The sequence below is a fragment of the Pseudophryne corroboree genome, chromosome 1 (assembly GCF_028390025.1).
Source record: "Pseudophryne corroboree isolate aPseCor3 chromosome 1, aPseCor3.hap2, whole genome shotgun sequence".
In the NCBI taxonomy this organism is placed as follows: domain Eukaryota; kingdom Metazoa; phylum Chordata; class Amphibia; order Anura; family Myobatrachidae; genus Pseudophryne; species Pseudophryne corroboree.
In genome coordinates, this window is record NC_086444.1 from 1,125,517,480 (window position 1) to 1,125,542,688 (window position 25,209).

General features: G+C 45.5%; 1 protein-coding gene across 1 annotated transcript in view; it reads left to right on the top strand.

The window, feature by feature from the left end:
• The window catches only part of WDR1 (WD repeat domain 1), a 107,211-nt gene that overhangs the window by 38,098 nt on the left and 43,904 nt on the right, over nt 1–25,209 (top strand). Inside the window, exons 5-10 of the mRNA XM_063923081.1 lie at nt 8,586–8,766; nt 11,272–11,349; nt 12,893–12,973; nt 14,040–14,273; nt 15,144–15,231; nt 23,857–24,013. Coding sequence (XP_063779151.1) covers nt 8,586–8,766; nt 11,272–11,349; nt 12,893–12,973; nt 14,040–14,273; nt 15,144–15,231; nt 23,857–24,013 — 819 coding nt within the window. The remainder of the gene's footprint in view (nt 1–8,585; nt 8,767–11,271; nt 11,350–12,892; nt 12,974–14,039; nt 14,274–15,143; nt 15,232–23,856; nt 24,014–25,209) is intronic.

Below are 25,209 nucleotides of genomic sequence, written 5' to 3' on the forward strand. Positions count from 1 at the left end.
TTTTTAGCAGTTTCTGAGTAGCTCTGAACTTACTCAGCCCTTGCGATCACGTCAGCCTGTCCGGTCCTGGAATTGACGTCAGACACCCGCCCTGCAAACGCCTGGACACGCTTGGGATTTCCCTACCACTCCCAGAAAACGGTCAGTTGACACCCACAAATGCCCTCTTCCTGTCAATCTCCTTGCGAACGGTTGTGTGAATGGATTCGTCGCTAGAAGCATTGCACAGCAACAATGCTGTTTGTACCCGTACTACGCGCGTGCACATTGCGGTGCATGCGCAGTAGTAACCTGATCGCTGCGCTGCGAAAAACGTCAGCGAGCGATCAACTCTGAATGAGTGCCAGTGTGTAGGGCCCTTAAGTATAGGCATTCCTACCGCCAGGTAAAGGCCATTGCTAATTGTCCAGAAATGTGAGTGAGCAGACCTGTACAGGTTGCTTCAGTTGGAGCGTTTTGCGCTGACTACACCATACTCTGCTGCAGGAAGCTTCATGACTAGGGAGAACACGTTTGGGTAAAAGCGAAAGTCGCTATTTCTCCATACCAGTACACTGGGTTTCTCTTGCAAGTTCCGTAGTGTATTATGGCGTTGGCGCATTTGTTTATTAAACATAGTTTCATGGGCAAAATGTCTGTTTGAGAGTTGCTGAGGCCGTATTGGCCATACAGGGTAAGCAGGTAGGCTACTAGGCCTGATGTCTGTGGGTGCAGGGAAATCCATTGTAGACGAGACCGGTAATGGGATTATGATGTGTATATGTGTGCCCTTCCTAGCATTGTTTTGCAGAGTTTGGTGACCATAAGTAAGACTGGGAGAATTTTTACTAATGGAGTATGTGATTCCTGGCTGAGATCTGGAAAGGGGAGGGGTGGGTGATCCTTATGGAACTGTTACCAGAGGGATTCACTGTGCTCTGTTCTGCTATATGGCTTTCCTTTGTAGTAGTCATCTGCCTATTGTAGTGACTGCAATACTGTTTGTCCATAGCTTCATTCTTGTTTACTTATGTTTGCTTTTCACCTATTGTATAGAGCCCAATTGTGTTTGCCATGTACACTTGGAACAACAAATCCACTTGGTTGTGAAGGCATTTCATTGATGACTGAATCACTATTAAGGGGTATATGCAATTGCCGGCGAATCGCGGCAATTTTTCGCCTGTTTTTTAATTCGACACAATTCGACCGTCGAATTCCGGCAAGTGGGTGCCGGAATTCAACATATTCAATAAAAAACGTATTCGACAGTCCCGCTGTCGAAAAACGGCCGATTTGACTGATTTTGATTAGACTTGTGAAAATGTAAAAACCACGAAAAAAAATTGCGTGGAGTCCACCCTCCTAAGCATAACCAGCCTCGGGCTCTTCGAGCCGGTCCTGGTTCTAAAAATCCGGGGGAAAAACTGACAGGGGATCCACCGTATTTTTAAAACCAGCACCGGGCTCTGCGCCTGGTGCAAAAAAATACGGGGGACAAAAAGCGTAGGGATCCCCCGTATTTTTTACACCAGCATCGGGCTCCACTAGCTGGACAGATAATGCCACAGCCGGGGGTCACTTTTATGCAGCGCCCTGCGGCCGTGGCATTAAATATCCAACTAGCCACCCCAGGCTGGGGTACCCTGGGGGAGTGGGGACCCCTTCAATCAAGGGGTCCCCCCCCCCAGCCACCCAAGGGCCAGGGGTGAAGCCCGAGGCTGTTTCTCCCCCCCCCCCCCCCCCCATTCAAGGGCTGCGGATGGGGGGCTGATAGCCTTGAGTAAAATGATAGAATATTGTTTTTTCCAGAAGAACTACAAGTCCCAGCAAGCCTCTCCCGCAAGCTGGTACTTGGAGAACCACAAGTACCAGCATGCGGGTGGAAAAACGGGCCCGCTGGTACCTGTAGTTTTACTGGAAAAAAAATACCCAAATAAAAACAGGAGACACACACCGTGAAAGTAAAAGTTTATTTCATACATGCCGACACATACTTACCTATGTTGACCCGCTGACTGCCACGCCCCCCTCGTCACTGAAGAATCCGGGGTACCTGTGAATAAAATTATACTCACCTGATCCAGTGTCTGGATCTTTTTAAATAATCCTCGTACTTGGCAAAACAACAAAACGGCAACCCGGACCAAACGGACTGAAAGGGGTCCCATGTTTACACATGGGACCCCTTTCCACGAATGCCTGGACCCCACGTGACTCCTGTCACAGAGGGTCCATTCAGCCAATCAGTGAGCGCAACGTCGTGGCACTCTGCTGATTGGCTATGCGCGTCTGAGCTGTCAGACAGCGCATCGCAAAGCCTTACCATTATATTCAATGGTGGGAACTTTGCGGTCAGCGGTGAGGTCAGCCGCAGTCAGCGGCTGACCGCGGGTAACCCCACCGCTGACCGCAAAGTTCCCACCATTGAAACTAATGGAGGGAGCTGTGCGATGCGCTGTTTGCCAGCAGACGCGCATACAGCCAATCAGGAGAGTGCCACGAAGTGGCGCTTCCTGATTGGCTGAAGAGACCTTTCTGTGACAGCAGTCACGGGGAGGGTCTCTGCATTCGGGGAAAGGGGTCACAAGTGTAAACATGGGACCCCTTTCAGTCCGCCTGGTCCGGGTGTTTTTTTTTTTTGCCAAGTCCCTGGATTATAATAAAAGACCACAGGACACTGGATCAGGTGAGTATAATTTTATTTTCAGGTACACCGTGGATTCTACTTGGACAAGTGGACAGAGGTCGGCGTGTGAACATAGGTAAGTATGTGTGTCGACATGTGTGAAATAAAGTTTTACTCTCACAGTGTGCGTGTCCTGTTTTTATTTGGGTATTTTTTTTCCAGTAGAACTACAGGTACCAGCGGGCCCGTTTTTCTCCCGCATGCTGGTACTTGTGGTTCTCCAAGTACCAGCTTGCGGGGGAGGCTTGCTGGGACTTGTAGTACTACTGGAAAAAAACAATATTCTTTCAATTTTCAAAAGGCTATCAGCCCCCAATCCGCAGCCCTTGGATGGGGGGGGACAGCCTCGGGCTTCACCCCTGGCCCTTGGGTGGCTGGAGGGGGGGGACCACTTGATTGAAGGGGTCCCCACTCCCCCAGGGTACCCCGGCCAGGGGTGACTAGTTGGATATTTAATGCCACGGCCGCAGGGCGCTGTATAAAAGTGACCCCCCGGCTGTGGCATTATATACCCAGCTAGTGGAGCCCGATGCTGGTGTAAAAAATACGGGGGACCCCTACGCTTACGTATTTTTTGCACCAGCACCTGGCGCAGAGCCCAGGGCTGGTTTTAAAAATACGGGGGATCCCATGTCAGTTTTTCCCCCGGATTTTTAGAACCAGGACCGGCTCGAAGAGTCCGAGGCTAGTTATGCTTAGGAGGGGGGACCCCACGCTTTTTTTTCTTTCTGATTTTTACCATTCCATTTAAAAAATAATAATAAAAAATTATATTTTTAAAAATATATAAATAATACTTGTGCCTCCAAATAGACAAACCAAGTACCTAATCCCTTCTAATATAAATAGATATGCTATTACACACAAAAAAAACATGTTTTTACATTTTTTTTATTAGATTCCGCCAGCAAAGTGTGGCGGATTGAAAATGACGAATTTACTGTCTAAAAGCACTGTTGTCGAATTTACAATCTTCAATTGAATATACTTTTGTCGAATTGCCGCATTTGTACCATTGCAGAAATGTCGAATTTGACAAATGTCGAATTTCAAAAAGTCGAATTTTGAAAGTCCGTTTTTTTTGACGAAAAGTACTGAATTGCATTGTCGAATTTTTTTTTTTTTTTTTGCGAAAATGTCCCGTTTTTCGACATTTTCGGGAATTCGACCGCAATTGCATATACCCCTAACTGAGAGTAGGTCTATGCATAGGGCTAGATGCTGCTTATTGGGATTTGTTTTTTGTTTTAATTTGGATCAACACGAGAAGTTATTTCATAAGCGGGAATTAGACCGTTCAACATCTGTTTGTTGTGTTTTTTTGTTTTTTTTGGTTTTGCATCCTTGCTTAGAACCTTATTGGTGCCCTATGAAACATCCATAAAGCCACTTATCTGACTATCTTCCATTATGCCTGCCTCCTTCTTACGGTATATGAAGTTATTTGTGCATTGGTCCATCTGGGTTGGTGTTTGCACCATCAGTGGTCTCGCTTGTCAGTTCTACAGTTGAAATAAAATGACAATTGTAGCACATGGGTAAGGTTTATAACGTGACGTGCGGTGGCATGAGGCAGAGCCTTTTCTGTCATACTAACGTTTGTGTCAGTTTTGACTGTATAAAGTATATGAAATATACAAAGAATTTGTTTGATATGTCTCCAATGTATTATTCTAATAATTTGTATTGCCAAAACTCTGGATTAAAGTCTATGACAGGGGAGGTACCATTCTGATCAAAACTAATCAAATTTCCAGGAGTTTATACTGCTGCACCTGTGTATAATGGCCACATGCACCCTTTGGCTCATATATTGCGTGTAAATCTGGCTCTGGCGCTAGCCAGTGCCTCCTGAGCCATTTACCTCACCGCACGTCCCTGGAGTGTACAGGTATAGGACTGTCTTTCTGGTAGCTGTGTTTGGGTTGCTCCTCTGGGATGTATGTTGCTTGTCATGCTGCAGCAGGTTATAGTGCTTTTATCAGCGGGAATTTGCTCACCACTGCACGAGCCGCTGTATGCATAAACAAGGAATCCGATTATTTCTAAATGATTACTGCTGTCTTTAAGAGAGACTTTCTCTATAAGTCACTGAAAGTGTGTGATTCATAAAATAAAGAGCGAAGGCGCTCCAGGTTAACCTCTTCAGGTCTGAAACTACCTCTCCCATTGCCACCTAAGCTAAATTCTGGAGATGTTTGGCAATATAGCGTAAGGCCACCAAAGCAGAGATGCCTTGATGTGGTGGTGGCTTACCATGTGTTTGCAAATGTATGTAATGGAGATCTCTGCATTTTCATTTATCATGTACTGTAGGATGTTAACCTCTTTTGGTGGCATGTTTGATGTGTTTTGGGAAATTTTTGGTTAACTGCGCCCTTACATGCACCTGTGTAAAAAAATAAAAAAATATATATATTAAGGCAAGCAAATATAATTTTGTGTATCAATATTTGGAAATCTACAACATGCCCATAATGTAAATAAATCAAGCTAGTTGGGCAAGGCAACCATCCGGTAGCCGTGCTGACAGGTATTCAGTGAGCCCCTGTGGACGTCCTAGTTTCTCCAGGCTTAATGCATGGGACCGCAGGTGACTCTAGTATGCAGTCGTGGTGTCAACATTCAGAATGTCTACATTAATGTCTAATGGTTCTAAATGTCATTAACTTTGTTCATAATGCCGACATGCTGAATGTGCCAGCATTAGGGTTAGTCTGCGGTTCGGCTTAGCTAGTATATAGTATAGCATTCTCACCATTGACATGTTTCTTGTCAAACTGTGTCAGTGTCTACATTGTGAGTGTTAGCAGGTCCACTTCTTGGCATTGTTGATATTCAGGTCATGTTAACCTTCTTATGTCGACATGCTGAATGTCTAACTCGTGTACCACATCTACTCCAGTTCAATTCTGGGTGATATTAATGGCACAGAGAAGACGGTTCCTGAGCTATTCAGTCATCCTCATCGCTAGTTGGGGTATGCAAGTTCTCACGCCTCAAGCCAGCTGTTTAGTCGAGAGAATTGGCATTCTCCGACTTAAGTGCCTGCTGCGATGCTGTTTGTGCTGCGATAGAGGCAGAAAACAGCATCGCGACACTAGTTTAGGTGGATTTCAGGAGGAGCAGAAATTCTATTGTCTGGCATAACAGTGCCATCAATTGAATAGCTCTGAAACCTGTGTTTTGGTCAGGACTGGGAGTTATTTTGGGCCATGTTTTGCGATCTGAAAATGCTGAACTTATCCATGTTTATGGACAAGCTTACGCTGACTAATCCCTGCACACCTCCACCCTCTCCTGAGTTTCCAAAAAAAAAGAAAATTCCCAGAAAACGCATTTGTTTGGCTCCAAAACCTTTACTTCGATATTGCCATATAGCAGAGACTAGGGGGTCTATTATTGAAGCAGTGAAAAGAGTGGAGAAGTGAGCCAGTAGAGAAGCTGCCCATGGCAACCAATCAGCATTGAAGTACTATTTATAATTTTCATACTATACAATTGTACGGAGCAGCTGATTGGTTGCCATGGGCAACTTCTCCACAGGCTCACTTCTTCATGAATAGACCCCTAGGGATGATCTGCAAACATTGGGGCAGATGTATTAAGCCTGGAGAAGTGATAAAGCAGTAATAAGTGCAAGGTGATAACGCACCAGCCAGTCAGCTCCAATATGTAAATTGACCGTTAGGAGCTGATTGGCTGGTGCGTTATCACCTTCCCTGCTTTATCACTTCTCCAGGCATAATACATCTGCCCCATTGGGCTTCATTTCCTTTATCCATACATTTAATTTCCCTAACGGATGCTTGCACAAACCCGCGACTTGCTGGCTGCGTTTCCAATACAGTGTTATTAAGTGAGCCCTACTGTATTTTGTTTGAAAGTATACCATTTAAGCTCAGCATGTGGCTGTATGGATTTGCACTTGGCATTTGTCTTTGGCCTCTTATGTAAGTGGTGCCTAAGATTTCTGTACAATACACATTATGCAAAGCAGAAACACAGAGAAATGCTGAGATGTGACAGGCTGCAGGGATACACCCAGATATAGCTGACAAATGTACGCTCTGAGAAGAGATGTGTTACCATGAGGATGCCAGCATGTAAAATCCATGAAGTGTAATTATAGACTCCTGCTACCATTTCTGGCAAGTTGTTACATAACCCAGTTTCTTATTGTATCTTATTTACAGTGTACAACTTCTGCATGCACCCGTCGCTTAGAATTAATGCTATTTAGCAGGGGTTCCCAAATACGGTCCTCAAGGGCACCCCAACAGTCCAGGTTTTAAGGATATCCATGCTTAGGAACAGGTGACTTAATCAATGGACCGTGTTTGGTGGTGCGTTAGCAAAATGGCTGCACTGTTGAATTGTTGGAAGGTAGCAGCTGTAAACATGTACACCGTGTGAGCCAGCAGACAAAAACCTGGGTCTGAGCACAAGGCTTACGGTCGTAAATGGCTACTAGAACAGAGAGTAGGTAAGCGTGTTCTTTCCCACAGACTGGCTACAGTGCATCAAATTGCAGATAATAAGAATGGGGGACCAACTCAGATGGTTTCTCCATGAACGGTACACCGCACGTTACAGTACATAGTACAGGCGGATTCAGTGTAGGATCCCGGCGGTCAGTAGACCGGTGGCGAGCGCAGCGTGTCCCCCTTGCAGGCTCGCTGCGCTCACCACGCTTCAGGCCTGGCCTATGTCTGTCGTGTGGTGTTCTTTGACACGCTGTGCAGGTATGTCGGCCGCGCATGCATGTCTGACAGGCGAATGCAGCGTTGTCCCTGCCGGCGCTCGGCGCTGGCAGCATCGTGTAGTGTCTACCCAGCTTTTGATTTAATGCTCACACTGACGTGGAGGTAGAGCCGCTACGGTTAAGTTAGGGTGACCTGAATACAGATCCGCAGCTCGCAGTCTGAGTGTATGGGACGCGATGCAATCTTATGCTGTGTACACACTGGCCGATATATCATCCATTCAGTTGAACTGCCCATATGTAGTGTTGCGTGTCGGCGGGCGTGTAACAGGGATGCGTCTGAATGACGTCATTCACAGACATATTGCGTCAGCCCTGCAGCACAGCCGATGGCTGACATATCTGTGCATCGTGCTGTATGTATGGGCGACGTCACAGCTGGGTGGGTTAAGCTCAAATTCTCGCCCATCTATATAAAAGGGACTGACATATCAAGCTGTCGATTAGTAAGTGTGTACATTTACCTCGCTCGGCGCAACGGCCGATCCACTGACATATCTGTCTGTAAAGGGCCCCATACACTACTGCGACATGTCGGACCCTCATGTCGCAGGCGATCACCCCAGCAGCTTCCCGGGGGGCAGAATTGTATAAGATACATCGTATGCTGTCCTTTTGCATCCGATGTATATTGTGCAATCCCAGCCATGCCTGCGGGGTCCGACATATCGCGAGTGCAGCACATTCAGTCTAGGGCAGGCATTCCCAACCACGGTCCTCAAGGCACACCAACAGAGCAGGTTTTAGTGATATCCAGGCTTCAGCACATATGGTTAAATCAAAATAACTGAGGTACTAATTAAGTCACCTGTGTTTAAGCCTGGATATCACTAAAACCAGGACTGTTAGTGTGCCTTGAGGACCGAGGTTGGGAAACACTGGTCTAGGGGATCCGATCCGATGCTCACGGGAACGCGCATAGCATTGGATGTAAAATACATCCGAAATGCCCGATTTCATTCGATATATCGTCCCGAATGTCCGAAATCATATAGCATATGCATACTATTTAAAGTTAGGTGAGGCATATATATAAATATTAAGGTGTAAGTACCAAAGATTTGGTAAATGATCTTAAAAGGTGATTTACAAATATGTCTCTGGTTTTTCTATACATATTCTTGTATTAATTTCTCCCTCCTTCTCGTTTAGTTACGGTGCAGTTTTTCTTTGGGATACTGGCTCCTCAGTTGGGGAAATTATTGGGCACAACAAAGTGATCAACTCTGTGGACCTGAAACAGACACGGCCATATCGCCTGATAACGGGCAGCGATGACAGCTGCGCTGCTTTCTTCGAGGGACCACCTTTCAAGTTCAAGTTTACAATTAGTGTGAGTTGTCTGCTCCTCACTGTCCGTGCTTAAGCCTGGATTCTCTCTCATGCTTATTTTACTTCTCCAAGTTTCCTATTCGAAGCAAAGTGATAAATGCCTTGATTTTATGTATTTAAACCACGTGAGACGTGGAAATCCAGAGTTAAACAAATTGTAGGGAACTGTTGAGAAACCTGGAGCCTGCAGAATTTCAGCGCTGAGCTTCTCATTTTATTTAATTTCTAATGAGTTTTTTTTTTTCTTTCTTTCTGGAGTAATGCTTTTGAAGAGGTTTGTTTTATTATGCAGTTTTTCCAATTTGTTTCCATCCCTGAGTGAATGCAAAGCCTCAAAGCCGCTAGAAACTGATTAATTCCAAAAAACAATTTATGGGCCTGCAGGGACTCTAAACATATCTGTTGCTATGGATTCTGCATATGATGCTGCACTCTTTATTTTTTTTGTACAAGTGAGCAATGTGGTAAACGGTTTAGGAACCACTGGTTTATATTTCTTTTTTTACCATCTGTGTTTAAAGAGCTTTCCTGGCTTTAATGATGCATAATATTGCCTGTGTGTAGAAGGCCTCAGATACCCCTTTCACGCCGATCAAATAACCTGGTATCGACCCGTTATATTGCCGGGTCGCTGTGCGGTGCAAAAGGGTCAGTCCCGAATTCCCGGTTCGCCTGACCCGGTAATTCAACCCGGGAATAAAGAAGGGTTATTCCCGGGCTATTACTGGCTCAGGTGCAATGTGAATGGGTTTCCCAGGTCAATGTGACCCGGTACCCGTTCACAGCATAGATAGAGGCAGCGCAGCGCCACCTCCGCATCCGCTCCCAATGGCAGCGGGTTGGGAAGCCAGTTCTCGGGGTCCAGTGCTGGGTCGCACCCGGGAAGGACCAGTTTCCAATTCCCGGGTGCGACCCGGCATTAGCGATCTGAAAGCAGTAAGAGACTGATTAAGTCTGATTGTATTTAATTGCTAGTACACTACAAGAGACATCAGGATTCTGGCTGGACATTGTATCATTTACTGTTAATTCATTGTACTTACTATTGTACTTTTAATTCATGCTTGAAATCCCTCTCCACCATCATTTAATGTTTTATATGCGAAGAAGACAAAGTATGTCTGTGCACGGTACACATATTGACGTGACCGCTCCAGACCTCATTAAAGACTGCTGCTCTGTCACTCTTAATTTAGATTTATTGTTCTGGTCATGAAACTCTTTGCAGACGTACAACATAGAGGTCCTTTTTGTCCTCCCTCTCTAAGGGCACAGCTTGAGCCTGCAGCAAACGCTTATTGTCTGACATTGTGCTCTTCACACTTTAATAAATCTTTAAAAAGCAAGTTCTAAATCAGACAAGTAAGCGTTGTGTGGCTTGCCCACCAAATTTCAGTGGTGCGTTTAACATTTTGAAATCACAGCACGCCCTATTTCTCCTTCATTAAAGCACACTACCCGTACAGAAGACTGTCGGTAGAAGCACTTGCGTCGTTATCCATTTTCCCAAGGCATGTGTGTGGACGAGCCCCAAGTCTCGGCTGCTTCTCTTAATTGGTACTGAGCGGTGCCTGGCTCAATCCTATATTATAGTACTTGATTCTCTGCTCCTGGGTAAATAAAATAAAATCCCCTTCTTCGTAGGTGTGGTATTCATTGTAAACTCCACATACGTGACTAGGATTTGGGACCACTGGTATCCTTTGGGGTTATTTAAAAGTGCAAATAGCCATAATTTGCTGTTAGAGATATATACTAATTAGGCATCTGCTTTTTACAGGCTAGCTAGACTAATGGTAATGTCTGGTTGTGATGGATTATAGTGTTTGTCTGCTGTATGCACTGTTTTATTAAATAAGACTGTGTGTGTGTATTGGGGGGATACATATTATCATTAGTGACTTTATTGGCTCTTTAATGACTAGATGTATAATAAGTACTTAGTGTACACTTGATTCACTTTCTTTGTAATCTACTGAAGTGTGACAAGTGTTGGAAATGATACATCCACTGAAAGCTGAGCAGGCATCATGTGTCCGTTATTAACTTTCCACTGAAGGCTTCCTCGCGTGCCTTCTCTGATTATACAGTCTGGCCGCTATCGTATGACGCACGCAGTGTGATTGCGTTGTAAAAATCAGGATAACGGAGTGTACTGTATTTCTCAGGTAATTTAATTCCTTTTTAATAGTGGTTTTCACAGCTCTCGTCTGCTTTTATAGTTTGTTAATGTCCTATTCCAAAAATCTCCCCCAAAGTAGCACACAGAGTGTTCTCCTAAAGATACTTTGGTTTTATTCATAGGTTTCAAAACGCTGGTGTGTGTGTGTGTGTGTGTGTGTGTGTGTGTGTGTGTGTGTGTGTGTGTGTGTGTGTGTGTGTGTGTGTGTGTGTGTGTTTTTGCTTGTGGGTATTTTTTTGTTTTATAAATAGTTCAACTACACTTTTTTTATTACTATGTAACCTTTAAATGTGCTGTAGAAGTGACATTTGTTTATCGCTGCAGGACCACAACCGATTTGTGAACTGCGTTCGCTTTTCGCCTGATGGCAACAGGTTTGCGACAGCGAGTGCTGATGGTCAGGTAAGTGATGGAGAAAGTAGTCGGTAACTTTTAAGAAATTCCTTTAGTATTATACTAATCTCCATTTGTCAAGAAAACAAATATACACCGATCAGCCATAACATTAAAGCCCCCTGGCTAATGTGTAGGATTCCTCGCGAGCCACCAAAACGGCTCCGACCTGTTGGTATGGACTGCACAAGACCTCTGAAGGTGGCCAGTGGTATCTGGCACCAAGACGTTAGCACAAGATCCTTTTAAGAATCCTGTGAATTGTGAGATGGGGTCTCCATGGCTCAGACTTATTTTTCTAGCACATCCTACAGATACTCGATCAGATTAAGATTTTTGCAGTATGGCAGGGCGCATTATCCTGCTGAAAGAGGTCACTACCGTCAAAGAATACCACTGCCATAAAAGGGGCTACTTGGTCTGCAACAATGTTTAGGTAGGTGCTACGTGTTAAAGTAGCATCCACATAAATGCCAGGACCCAAAGTTTACCAGCAAAACCTTGCCTAGAGCATCACATGACACTGCCTCTGCCATCTTTCTTTCTTCCCATAGTGCATCCTGGTGCCGTCTCTTTTCCAGGTAAATGACACTTGCGCACCCAGGTGTCCACATGTTTCACCAGATTAGGCCAGCTTCTCCCATTGCCACATGGTCTATTTCTGATGCTCCGTTACCCATTTGTAAGTACTTTCAGTGAGGACAGGGGTCAGAAGGACACTGACTAGTCTGCAGTTACATAGCCACATACGCAGCAAGCTGCAATGCACTGTGGGTTATGACACCTTTTTGTCAAGACCAGCATTCACTTTCGCAGCAAATTTTGCTACCGTACCTCTTATATGGGATTGGACAAGACGGGCTAACCTTCACCCCACATGTACATCAGTGAGCCTTGGGCGCCCATGACCATGCCATTGGTTCTAACCACTGCATACTGGGAACACCCCACAAGACCTGCCATTTTGAAGATGCTCTGACCCAGTCGTCTAGCCATCACAATTCGTCCCTTGTCAAAACCTTTCAGTGGTTTTAATGTTATGGCTGATGGGTGGAGATATCAGTATTTATGCTACAGAATCTATCTCTTGCTATCAAAATAAAATGTAAGCGCTTTGTCCGCAATATGAAAAGCTGTTTTTTGTTGTTGCTTTTTTTATTAATTATTATTTAAAAAAAAAAAAAAAAAAATATATATATATATATATATATATATATATATATATATATATATATATATATATATATATGCATTTTTTTTTTATTATTTAAAAAAAAAAAAAAAATATATATATATATAGTGTATGTGTGTATGTATATGTATATATATATATATATATATATATATATATATATATATAAAAAATGTATGTATATGTATTTTATTTATTTTTTGTGGTGTGGTTTTTTTTTTGTTTGTTTGTTTTTTGTTTAATCCCGTAATATAGCAGTTTTAAATTCTTCATGTTACCACCATCATTGTCAAATATACCCCTTGGTTTATGATATGCTTGACACAAATATTTTCTTTTATTATTTTTATTGCAATATAGATTTTCCTATATGATGGAAAAACTGGCGAAAAAATCGCCTTGCTTGGAGGAGGAAACGCCCATGCCGGAGGAGTTTACGCTGTAAGTGTTGTGGGATTTTTTTTAAATTGATTTTAGCTAAACTGTACTATGAGTTAATTGTTTTCCAATAATAAAGAAAAACCCATTCCATTCTACACTGTTCCCTGTGCACTGTGAAGTAGTTCTCAGATTAACACACAATGCTGTCAGACTCCAATTTATACACCCACAAATGTCCACCTTAGATCCAATCCTTTAGTGCTGGTTTCGAGCTGCTGCATTTTACCCTGCGTCCCAGCGTTTGCTGCAAGGTGACCTTACGCTGTCACATGACTGCAATTATTGACTGCTATTATGTCCAACTATGATCCCATCCAGTTTTAGCAGCCGACTAATCACTAGAGTTTGTGTGACCAGTATTATAATCCTTATACACCAAGCTTTTGACCCGGGTTATTGCTGGGTTAAACTGGGTCGCAGCTCGGTGTAAGAAGGTTTACCTGGGTCCAGTGACCCTGAAATCCAACCCGCGTAGCTTGCAAGGTTGGTCCCTGGAATGACCCGGGTCAGGGTACATTGTAAATGGGATAAGCTGGGTCGATGTGACCTGGCACCTCTTCACTGAATAGGAAGAGGCGGCGCTTGGAGATAATTTCATCTCCATGTGCCGCCTCCGCATGCGTCGGTGGTAGTGACGTCACCAACCCAGCATATTGCCTGTCTGAGAGGGGTCACACATGGGGAGGAGCAGTGTACAAATCCCAGGTGCAACTTGACAATTGGATATAAAACTGGTTTTAGAGACCATGAAGCTAACTGTGGAACATGTGCTGCAGTGAGGGGGTCAGGATGCTAGTGAGTAACTTTATAGCCTGTGGTGTGTTTTAGATGTAAGTATCACAGATATTGTCACATTAGAAGAGAAGGGTGAACATGGTGAATTAAACTGCATGGGTCTCTGAAATCCCACAGTTCATTAAGTGTGGCAGGATGTCCAGAGCTAAAGGTAACCAGTTTTGGGGTAACGTGTGTGCATGCCGGTGATGAGCTTTTATATTGCAGCTGAGCCGGTTGTATTTGCCTGATAGGCTTTGAGCTGTAATGACTACGCTTTGTTCTACTGCAGATTAGCTGGAGTGCTGACAGCACCCATCTTCTTTCTGCTTCTGGGGACAAAACTGCAAAAATCTGGGATGTGGCGGCCAACTCAGCAGTCACCACGTTTAACCTGGGAATGGATACGCTGGATCAGCAACTGGGATGCTTGTGGCAGAAGGATTACTTGCTGAGTGTTTCTCTGTCTGGTTACATCAATTATTTGGACAAGAATAATCCAGACAGACCTCTACGTGTGGTCAAGGTACAGTCTAACAAAAAACACCTATTTATTAGTATTTATACTGCAGATTCTTGTGAATTATCTGTTACTGTCGAGCACAATAATGATTATTGTAATATTACTTTTAGCTATCGAATATCATTTGTCAGCAATTGCAATAGATAATGACTGGATTGTGTGACATATCTTTTATTCTTGCTTCCCTTTCTGTTTTTTTGAATGTAGGTACTGTATTAAAAAAAAAAAAAATGGTCCTCACACCGTTTGTTTTTACTTTGAAAACTGCACTAGATTGTCAGGAATTACAGCGCATCTTGTGGTAGATTTTACTAACCCACGATTGGTCAGCCGCAGTTGATTGGCTGCCTAGACCGATTTATTTATTTTTAAAGCGCAAACTGAAATGAATGCTGAAGAAAGGCCGATTTAACATTTATTGATGTTTGCTGTTTTAAATCCATCGATTAGCGCTGCCGACCGCCAGCTTTAGTAAGCTGCAGCATTGTAAATATTCTCGTTTGCCTTGCCTATTGCGCTTGACCGAGAGAGACCAATATCTATCCTGCCTGATATTGTATTGTAATTGAACCAAAGCAAACATTCAACAATATGTGAGTGACCGTATGACAGTGAATAAGTTTAGCTGATTTATTCTGATATCCTGTCTAATCAGTCACCAGTGCTTCCACTCCAATAGTCTAAGAGTTGTGGCAGGCAATGCCTAAAGCCAAGACTGGACGTGGTCATTGTGACGCCTCGGCGTGAAAATTAGGCTCCATGGCACAATATATCATCCAGATCTGCTCCCCCCAGATGCCAGATATATATTTTCTAGCCACCCGGCAACCGAATGCTCTGGTGATGTGTGATTATTTTGTTTTTCTCCTGCAGGGACACAGCAAGTCAATCCAGTGCCTGACCGTCCACAATAATGATGGCCGATCCACCATTTATTCTGGCAGCCATGATGGACATATCAATATCCTTTTTCTTTTTTTCTGTGAAGTCCATGTCCCTTCTTATTGCCCCATGTACACCCCTGTCATGCAAGCAGACATGTAACTTGATCTTACCCTCTGCAAAATGTTCGGATAGTCACTTGATCTTAGTGAATTGATTGGCTGCATTCTCATAAACATTTTGGTCCAGCCCTCCAAATTGCCGCCTCCACTGTGCGCTGATGCTGACTAATCCTAAAATACATTTTGCTTTATTGATCAAACAGTGCGGAAAACAAAATTCAAAGCTTGAAGAAACCATCAAATCGCCATCTAGATTTCTTTGTTCAAACATGGAAGGAGGGAATAGCTTTTAAACTGGGTAGCCTAAACATTAGACGATACGCTCCATGATCTAGCCCTTGACTCCCAGGCAAACGATATAGTGCGTTCACAGTGAACGATATCGTTCAGTGACGTCACCTCACCACTGGAGCGAACATGCAGTTTTGGACCATAAAGTCCAAATGTTGCTGCTTATACAGGCGACCGAGGGGGTCGTTAACGATATAGTGCGTCCACACTGGACGATATGCAGTTATCGTGCATATCGTTAAAAATTTTCGTCTGTGTACGTAGCTGTAGGGTTTTTTGTAGATAAATTATTGATGCTTTTTAAAAAAAATTCTGGTTCTGCTGCTCACATGAGCAAACAGGAGCTTGGTCACTACTACTGTCATAGCAGCTGCAAGTAACCTAGACTGCCTTAGCTTGGTAATTACTGCTATGGGGTGTATTCAGTACCTGTCAATACCTGTCTGATCCTTTCCGACGGAAAGTATCCGACAGGTCAGTATTCAATACGAGCTGCCAAATCCGACTGTCTGATTTGGCCGCTCCCAACAACTGCAATCTTCAAGTCCGCCCGTGTCCCTGCTCTGAGAGGACATACACAGCAGCGCAGAGAACACTGGTACTCTGCTCCATGCTCTGTACATGTGTGCTTTGCTCTGTACATGTGTGCTTGGCCCCACCCCCTACTACCGCACTGGTTCTCATAGCTCTCCCCCCCCCCCCCCCCCCCCCCGACAGGTATTGAATATGTGGAGTAATGAGGATTCCAAATGTAAATTGATCCGGTAACAGAAGTGGGTGATGTTATTGTGCAGCTGTCCCGTCCTGTCTAGCCCTGCTGTCCCTACCTTACAAGCCGCTGATCGCGGCTTGTTTCCGGTCTCCGGACCTGGTTTCCTCACCGCCAGTTAGCGGTATGTGAGCAAGTTGCTCTGCCGAGTGTCCAACGATGACGTGTAGCGGCGCCTCCTTCCTCAGTCTCTCTCTCCGGACCGCAATCAGCGGCTTGTAAGGTAGGGACAGCAGGGCTAGACAGGACGGGAAAGCTGCACAATAACATCACCCACTTCTGTTACCGGATCAATTTACATTTGGAATCCTCATTACTCCACAGGCTGTAAACATTATTACTAACCCAACTTTTTTACAGGTATGAGCGGTATAACACACAACAAGCGCTCCTTTATTTAAATTATTTTGGTATTCTTATTTTATGTGGAGCAGCTAATATACACAAGCGCAGTAATAATCACATATTATATTGTTAGGTATTGAATATACCTTTATAACTTAGCCAGAGGATGTAGGCTTGGTAACACTAGCTTTTAGAGATTTGTTTTCTCTGCTGAATTTTCTTCTTTTTTTTTTTTTGTTGAGAACGAATGTACTCATAGAGATGTTTTTATTTTCTCCATCTCCATTCTTGCAATATTCATTTTTAGTTCTTTCTCTAAAAATCTGTTACTTGTACACAGCACATTCTGTACTGACCCCTGAAGTGACGTTTGGGTTCATCTTATTGTAAATGTAGCTTACAAATTGGTCTTTCTGCTGCGGGGTACACTGGGCTCCACAAGGATAGACATTGGGGTGTAGAGTAGGATCTTGATCCGAAGCACCAACAGGCTCAAAAGCTTTGACCTTCTTCCCAAGATGCATAGCGCCGCCTCCTATATCACCCCGCCTCTGTGCACAGGAGCTCAGTTTGTAGTTGGTGCTTGCAGTGCAAGCATGTAACAGGAAGAGCTGCTCACCGCAGCTCTATAAAAGCTTTTTCTGAGGAAAAAAGAAGTCTACAAGGGCTGCAGCAGAGGCACAGATTGTGCTGGATGTCAGTAGACATTGCCTGCTGCAGCTCCATCTCTCCCCCAGCGGCGCTGTACACTCCCGTGCCCTGGTTGCCGGGTACCTACAGCAGGAGGCTCCGGTTTTCTTCCAAGTTAGTCACACACGGCTGGGGCTCTCCGAGATCGCGTGGCCGCACTTCGGGTGGAGGTAAGTGGGTCCCGCTCGCGGGACCCACACTCTATCGCGGCCGGTGGACACTGTGGCAGTACAGGCGATCCCACTAGATCACCAGGGCATGGGTGCAGGTCAGGTTTTCTCTCTAAACCTTTTTTACAAGTAGCCCGCAGTACCCGGTGGTTTTGCCAGCAGAGGGGATAAGGCTTAGACCTGGAGCCCCTCCCCCAGCCCCAGGGCGCCATTTTCTGCAAATGTTCCCGCCCTGGAGCTGCATATCTGTCTCTCCCTCACTCCCTGGCAGTGTCTGCAGCGCCATTATCCCTCAGCTCTCTGTTCCTGGGACTGCTTGGGCAAATCCTCCTATGTAAAGTCGCCTGGTTGTCAGTGCTGTGACTTTACAAGACACTTAAGTATTCTACCTGCCTTTTTTAGTCAGTGTTAGTTAAGAAAGAGTGCACTTAGTCAGGGTTTCCTAGTACAATTACCCTGTGAAATACATCCAGTTCTTACTGTGTACTGTTATATCTATTGTTGTATAGCTGTGTAAGCTAGTCCAGTGCAGTATTATTGTTAGTAATTACCTCTGCATTGTACAGACTGTGACTATTTGTGTGTGCATTTGATAGCTGAGTGGTGTCCATTTTGTGTCTTTCACTCAACCTGCTATCCCTATATTCTATAACCTGAGGGGGCTTGGTGCGTCAGGTTTTATCTAATATAGGATTTTCCCAAAGATATACTGTATTACGTATATTTTTCTCTGTGATTTAGTCACCATATCTCTCCTTTATCTCTGCTGGTGCTGACTACACTGCGCAGGGGTTTGGGCTAGAGGTATTGTGCTGCTGACAAATTGTACTGTGTTACCTGATACTGCAAGTTATATCATGTCTGCTTCTGAGGGTAACGGTTCTGGGGCTGAACACACTGCCGGTGTTGCTGAAGCCGCAGATACCTATGAGGAGAATATAGCAGCTTTGGGCTCTGGTTCTGGGGGCTCCTTGCCCCCCAGTGGGACGGTGGCAACGGGGGCAAATAATGACCCGCCGTGGGCCGCTTTTTCCATGCTTCTGCATACACTAGTTCATAAACTAACACTCCCTATGGGACCCCCAATGGCGGTGCAACCGTTTGTGATCCCTGCAGCTAACCCGCCATGGGCGGACGATTTATCTGCTCAAATAAAGAAGTTGAACCAGTCCCTGACTACTAAAAAGTCTGACCGTCGCTCGCCTACGTCCAAGGGGTCCTCTAAGCGAGCGCTTGTCTCCTCACAATCCACTGCTGTCACTGACACCTCGTCGGATGAAGACGGCACTTACACTGACCCCACAGGTTCTGACTCTCAGATACGGCTGATGGGGAGGGTGGTTCACATGTGGATGTTCCTGATCTTTTGGAGGCTATTAAGTTAATTTTACAGATTACGGATGATCCAGAGCCATCCGTTCCTCCTAAGAAACCAGATAGGTTCAAGCGTCAGAAGGTGATTAAACAAGTTTTACCTCACTCTGACCACCTAATTGATATACGTCAGGTACCCTGGGAAACCCGGGTACGAAATTTGTGCCTCAAAAGAAGATGCTGGCTCGCTATCCCCTCGCACCGGAGCTGTCTAAGAATTGGGAAACGCCTCCTCCAGTGGACTCGCATGTGGCTAGTATGGTGGTTTCCTCAGCTCTACCGGTCACCACCGTCACACGTCTCTAAAAGAGCCTACGGATAAACGTGTGGAGGATTGTCTGAAAGCGATTTACACCCTCACGGGTGCTGCACAAAGGCCCACTATTGCAGCTACTTGGGCTGCAGAGGCCATTGAAGCATGGGCCTTGGAGTTAGATGCTGAAATCTCCTCTGACCATGCTAGACAATGCTTGTCTTATATTGTCACAGCTTCTCGTTATATTAAAGAGGCGGCTTCTGATGCCGGTATCCTGGCAGCCAAGGCCTCTACTACGTCAGTCCTGGCTCGCCGGATATTGTGGCTCAGATCCTGGTCTGTGGATCTGGACTCTAGAAAAACCCTGGAGGTACTCCCTTTTAAGGGAGATATTCTGTTTGGGGAGGATTTAAATAAGATTGTGGCTGACTTGGCTACTGCCAAAACTGCCTGTCTGCCAAGTACTGCTCCTTCTGTGTTGAAGGCTAAAGGTACTTCCTTTCGCCCTTCAGGTAAAGCAAAAGGTCAGGCGTACAACAAGCAGGCCCGCACTTCCAAACCTGGTAAGCCTAAGCCCAAGACAGATATGCCTGCCGCATGACGGGGCGGGCCTCCCTCTGGGGGATCCCAGGGTGGAGGGCCGGCTTCTAGGGTATACCCAGGAATGGTTGAAGACCACTTCAGATGCCTGGGTACGGGAAGTCGTTACGCCATAGCCTTCAAAAACCGACCCCCTCATCGATTTTGCCAGACTGATGTCCCGTTGGACAAGACAAAGGCAAACACTCTACATTCAGTGGTACAGACCCTCCTGGATACAGGAGTCGTAGTACAGGTGCCTCTTGCGAGGAGGGGCCGGGGGTACTATTCTCCGCTGTTTCTAGTCCCGAAACCGAATGGGTCCTCCCGGCCCATTCTCGACCTCAAGGCATTGAACAGGTTTGTGAAGGTTTCCAGGTTCCGGATGGAAACCCTTCGCTCTATAGTTCTGGCCTTGGAACCTGGGGACTTCATGGTCTCCCTGGATAATACAGGATGCTTACCTGCATATTCCTATAGCAGTGCCTCATCAGCAATACCTGAGATTTGCGATTGGCAACTGCCATTACCAGTTTCGGGCGTTACCTTTTGGTTTAACAACGGCTCCGCAAGTCTTTACAAAAGTCATGGCGGTGATGACGGTGGTACTCCGCCGTCAAGGGGTCAGGATACTGCCGTATTTGGACGACTTGTTAATCCTGCAAATTCCTCAGAACTTCTCCTGCGTCATCTAGATGTGACGGTCCGGTTTCTGCAAGCCCACGGGTGGCTCATCAACTGGAAGTAGTCATCCCTGATCCCTGCTCAGAGCATGGTGCATCTGGGAGCACTATTGGACACTCACAACCAGCGGTTGTTCCTGTCTCAGGAGAAAGTCCTGAAACTTCAGGACAGGATTTGTTGCTTCCTATCTCGTCCGCAAGTGTCGATACATTCGGTGATGCAGGTGCTGGGCCTCATGGTGTCAGCATTCGACATGGTGGAGTACGCTCAATTTCACTCTCGCCCTCTCCAGAGGCTGATTCTAGTCAAATGGGATGGCCTGCCTCACCAGATCAGGTCTCAAATGATCTCTGACTCCGGAGGTCCATCTGTCACTGCTCTGGTGGCTCCGGGACCAACAACTGTGCAGGGGCCGTCCGTTCTGGATATCCGACTGGGTCCTGTTGACGACAGATGCCAGTCTAAGAGGTTGGGGCGTGGTGCTGGAGCAACACTCCCTTCAGGGGCGGTGGACCAAGGAGGAGTCCCTCCTCTCGATCAATATTCTGGAGTTGCGGGCGGTCTTCAATGCCTTGAACCTAGCCCAGCATTTAAGTCAGAACCGTCCTGTTCAAGTACAGTCGGACAACGCCACCACAGTGGCTTACATAAATCATCAAGGCGGCACTCAAAGCCGTTTGGCAATGAAGGAAGTCTCACGGATTCTACCGTTTGGCAATGAAGGAAGTCTCACGGATTCTACATTGGGCAGAACGCCATCTACCGGCCATATCGGCACTATTCATTCCGGGAGTCCTAAATTGGGAAGCGGACTTTCTCAGTCGTCAGGACGTGCATGCCGGCGAGTGGGGCCTCCATCCAGAAGTGTTTCAACTCCTAGTGGAAAGGTGGGGCCATCCAGACGTAGATCTGATGGCGTCTCGACACAATCACAAGGTTCCGATCTTCGGAGCAAGGACAATGGATCTTCAAGCAGCATTCGTGGATGCGCTGGCGGGAACGTGGAGGTTTCGGCTGCCGTACGTGTTCCCTCCGGTGTCACTCCTGCCCAGGGTAATTCGGAAGTTCAAGCAAGAAAAAGGAATTCTGCTTCTCATAGCTCCAGTGTGGCCCAGACGGCACTGGTTCTCAGACCTGCAAGGCATATCGTCAGAGCGTCCAATTCTACTTCCACAACGCCCAGACCTCCTCGTTCAGGGCCCCTGTGTCTACCAGGACCTAGCCCGGCTGTCTTTGACGGCGTGGCTCTTGAAGCTTCCGTCTTAAGGGCTAAAGGGTTTTCTGAGGCGGTTATTCAAACTATGTTGCGGGCCCGGAAACCGGCTTCGGCTCGGATTAACTATAGGGTCTGGCATTCTTACTTTGGTGCGCATCTAACAATTATGACGCTTCCAAGTTGTTGGTTTTTCTTCAGCAGGGCCTGGACTTAGGCCTGCGTCTGGCCTCCCTCAAGGTTCAAATATCTGCCTAGTCGGTGTGGTTTCAAAGAATAATTTTGACCTTACCTGATGTGCATACCTTTACTCAGGGTGTGTTGCGTGTCCAACCTCCCTATGTCCCGCCTGTGGCTCCTTGGGACTTGTAGGTGGTTTTGGAGGCGTTACAAGAGTCTCAGTTTGAAACTCTTGGTTCAGCTGATCTTAAGTGGTTTTACCTTAAGGGTGGTGTTTCTGCTGGCTCTTGCTTCAGCTAGAAGAGTGTCGGATTTGGGTGACTTGTCTTGTAGTTCCCCATATCTGATATTTCACCGTGACCGGGCGGTTCTTAGGACTCGTCCCGTTTATTTGCCTAAGGTGGTTTCTTCGTTCCACCTTACACAGGAGATTGTGGTTCCGGCACTTGTTTTTCCTGATCTGTCTCCCAAAGAGCGTTTTTTGGATGTGGTACGGGCTCTTCGTATCTATGTGAAGAGAACTGCTTCTGTTAGGAAATCTGATTCTCTCTTTATTCTGTTTGGATTTCACAAACAGGGCTGGTCTGCTCACAAGCAGACTTTGGCCAGATGGATTAGAATGGTGATTGCACATGCTTATGTGAGGGCTGGTCTGTCAGCTCCTGGTCACATTACGGCCCATTCTACTCGGTCTGTTGGACCTTCTTGGGCGGCCCGCCATGGTGCGACCCTTGAACAATTGTGCATGGCGGCTACGTGGTCCTCATTGAACACGTTCATTAGGTTCTATGCCTTCGATACCGCCGCTTCCCAGGATGCTTCCTTTGGACGCCGGGTTCTTGTGCCCGCTACTGTGCGTCCCCTCCCATAAGGAACTGCTTTAGGACATCCCCAATGTCTATCCTTGTGGAGCCCAGTGTACCCCGCAGCAGAAAACGAGATTTATGGTAAGAACTTACCTTTGTTAAATCTCTTTCTGCGAGGTACACTGGGCTCCACAAGGCGCCCACCCTGACGCACTTAGCTTCTTTGGGTTGGTATGGCATTAGCCGCTGACACTTCTCCTGTCGGGAGTTTTATTTGCTACTGCATTGGGCTTATTAACAAACTGAGGGGGTGATATAGGAGGCGGCGCTATGCATTTTGGGAAGAAGGTCAAAGCTTTTGAGCCTGTTGGTGCTTTGGATCAAGATCCTACTCTACACCCCAATGTCTATCCTTGTGGAGCCCAGTGTACCTCGCAGAAAGAGATTTAACAAAGGTAAGTTCTTACCATAAATCTCATTTTATAGTCTAGTTACTATGGACAAAAGAAAGCAAAAAGCATCCGTTGTAAGTCACACTATTAAGCCAAATTCTGATTGTTTACACCAACATTTTCTCTTATTTAAAATTAACGGTCTTGAATCTGAAAACCGTGACAAAAAGCGCCTCCTAGTGCAGTATGAAACCTCTGTGTTGTAAGAATTATTATTAATTTTTTTTTTTAAATTAAATAAATCCACACACATCATATGTGAAGGCAAAATTTATTTTTTGCCTAAACCAGCTTTTTAAGTGTCCTGGATCCCGTGTGCTCAGCGGTGTCATCAGGTAAAATAAACAGCGATTTGAAGAAATATTTAACAACAAAAATAATACAATACATATCCATACATATTGGTTTCTGAAGTAGAGCTTATCTAGTTGTCCAAGGTGCTAGGCACATTAATCTGGAACAGCCCAACTTGATAAGGGAATTTGGGATAAACTAACATATGATGTCCTTTAATCCATGGTTTGCCTTGGAAATGCAGACATCCGCGTACAGTAGCTTGATAGATCTTGTGAAAGTTCCAGAAATACATCTATATCTGTACATTTTCCAGTCAGTTTCTTTATGTGAGGTAACGTTTTTTAGGTTTAGAGTCCCTTGAAATTTTGCATCCTGTTCCTCCTGCCATGTTGTCTCAGCTGTAATTATTTTTCGTTCAGTAGTAAAAGTCTTTTTCAGTGTTACATGATGATATGTTCCTTAATGTTACTGAATACATTATTTTGATGCTGACACGGGGGAGAATGACACCTTCAGTGGGAAAGGCCACACAAACCAGGTATCCAGTATGGCCTTAGACTGCTCTAACCAGCTGGTCACTTGCAGCATGGATGACACTGTACGATACACTAATGTCACTGCCGGAGTCTACAGGTTTGTAGGGATCGTTGTTCTGGTTGTCCGGGCTGTGCCTTTTTTATTTTAGGCTTGTATGGTATTTGTGTCACACAGAAGCACAGTAGTAACAACTGTTCAGTTTGACCCTGATGTTTCTTTAAATTGTTCTGATGCCCCCATCACAAATAACTGGTCCCCTGATTGGTGCAGATTTCTTTTCAGGGTTGTCTAGGTTTTGTGTTGCATATTAAGACCATAGATCAGGGGTGGGTAACATTTGGCTCTCCAGCTGTTGTTGAACTACACATACCAGCATGCCTTGCTACAGTTTTGCTATTTGGCCAGACTAAAACTATTGCAAGGCATGCTGGGATGTGTAGATCAACAACAGCTGGAGGGCTGAAGTTCCCCATCCCTGCCATAGATAAAAAGTCCGGTAGAGGGAGCATGTCAGGTGCCTGTAAAGGAATGATGGCAAGACCCAGCCGGAGGGGGGACTGACCTTCATGTAATGTGTTCTGTTTATTACTATGACTGGAGACCAGTTTTCTGCTCTGCCTGGATGAGCTAAATAATATCACCCGTTGCAGAATCCTCGGAGAAGTGGGATTATTCTTTTCTAGACAGCAGCCATTATTTTCTGACTCCTCTTTGGTGAATGTGTCTGCCTGTCCCCAACAATTACAGCTATATGAAACCGCGGCATCCGACTATCTCTCCACATACAGGTCCCTCACCACCTCATCCTGAGAGTAATTGCTGTGTTTTGTAGACATGGTGGTTTTATGGGACTTCATTCTGTTATAGCCAAGTGGCATTGGCTTATTTAGAAATGGTGCAGTGCACATGGGACCATAGGGGCTCACACCTTGCATCCACATAATTATACTTATACATTCGGCGGCGGCCGGCACTGCAGACAAAAATCACTGGTAGAATGGCAATTTTCCCGGTGATTTTCCCATGTACAGTAGGGATGCACCCAAAAACAAGGCACAGACCTGTGCAATAGACTCTGGCACAAAGCCTAATGGTGGGTACACACTTGGTGATTTTCTAAACAATATCGCTCATTTTTGTATCGCCCAGTGTGTATTTGGCCAGTGATGACTGATGTGCGCTCCCGTGTACATGCAGCTCAATCTGACTTTATCGTCAGGAGCTGCATGTTCGGGCCGGCCGTGGCATGACGTCACTATGCGGTATCGCATAGTTTGTATGCACTATATCCC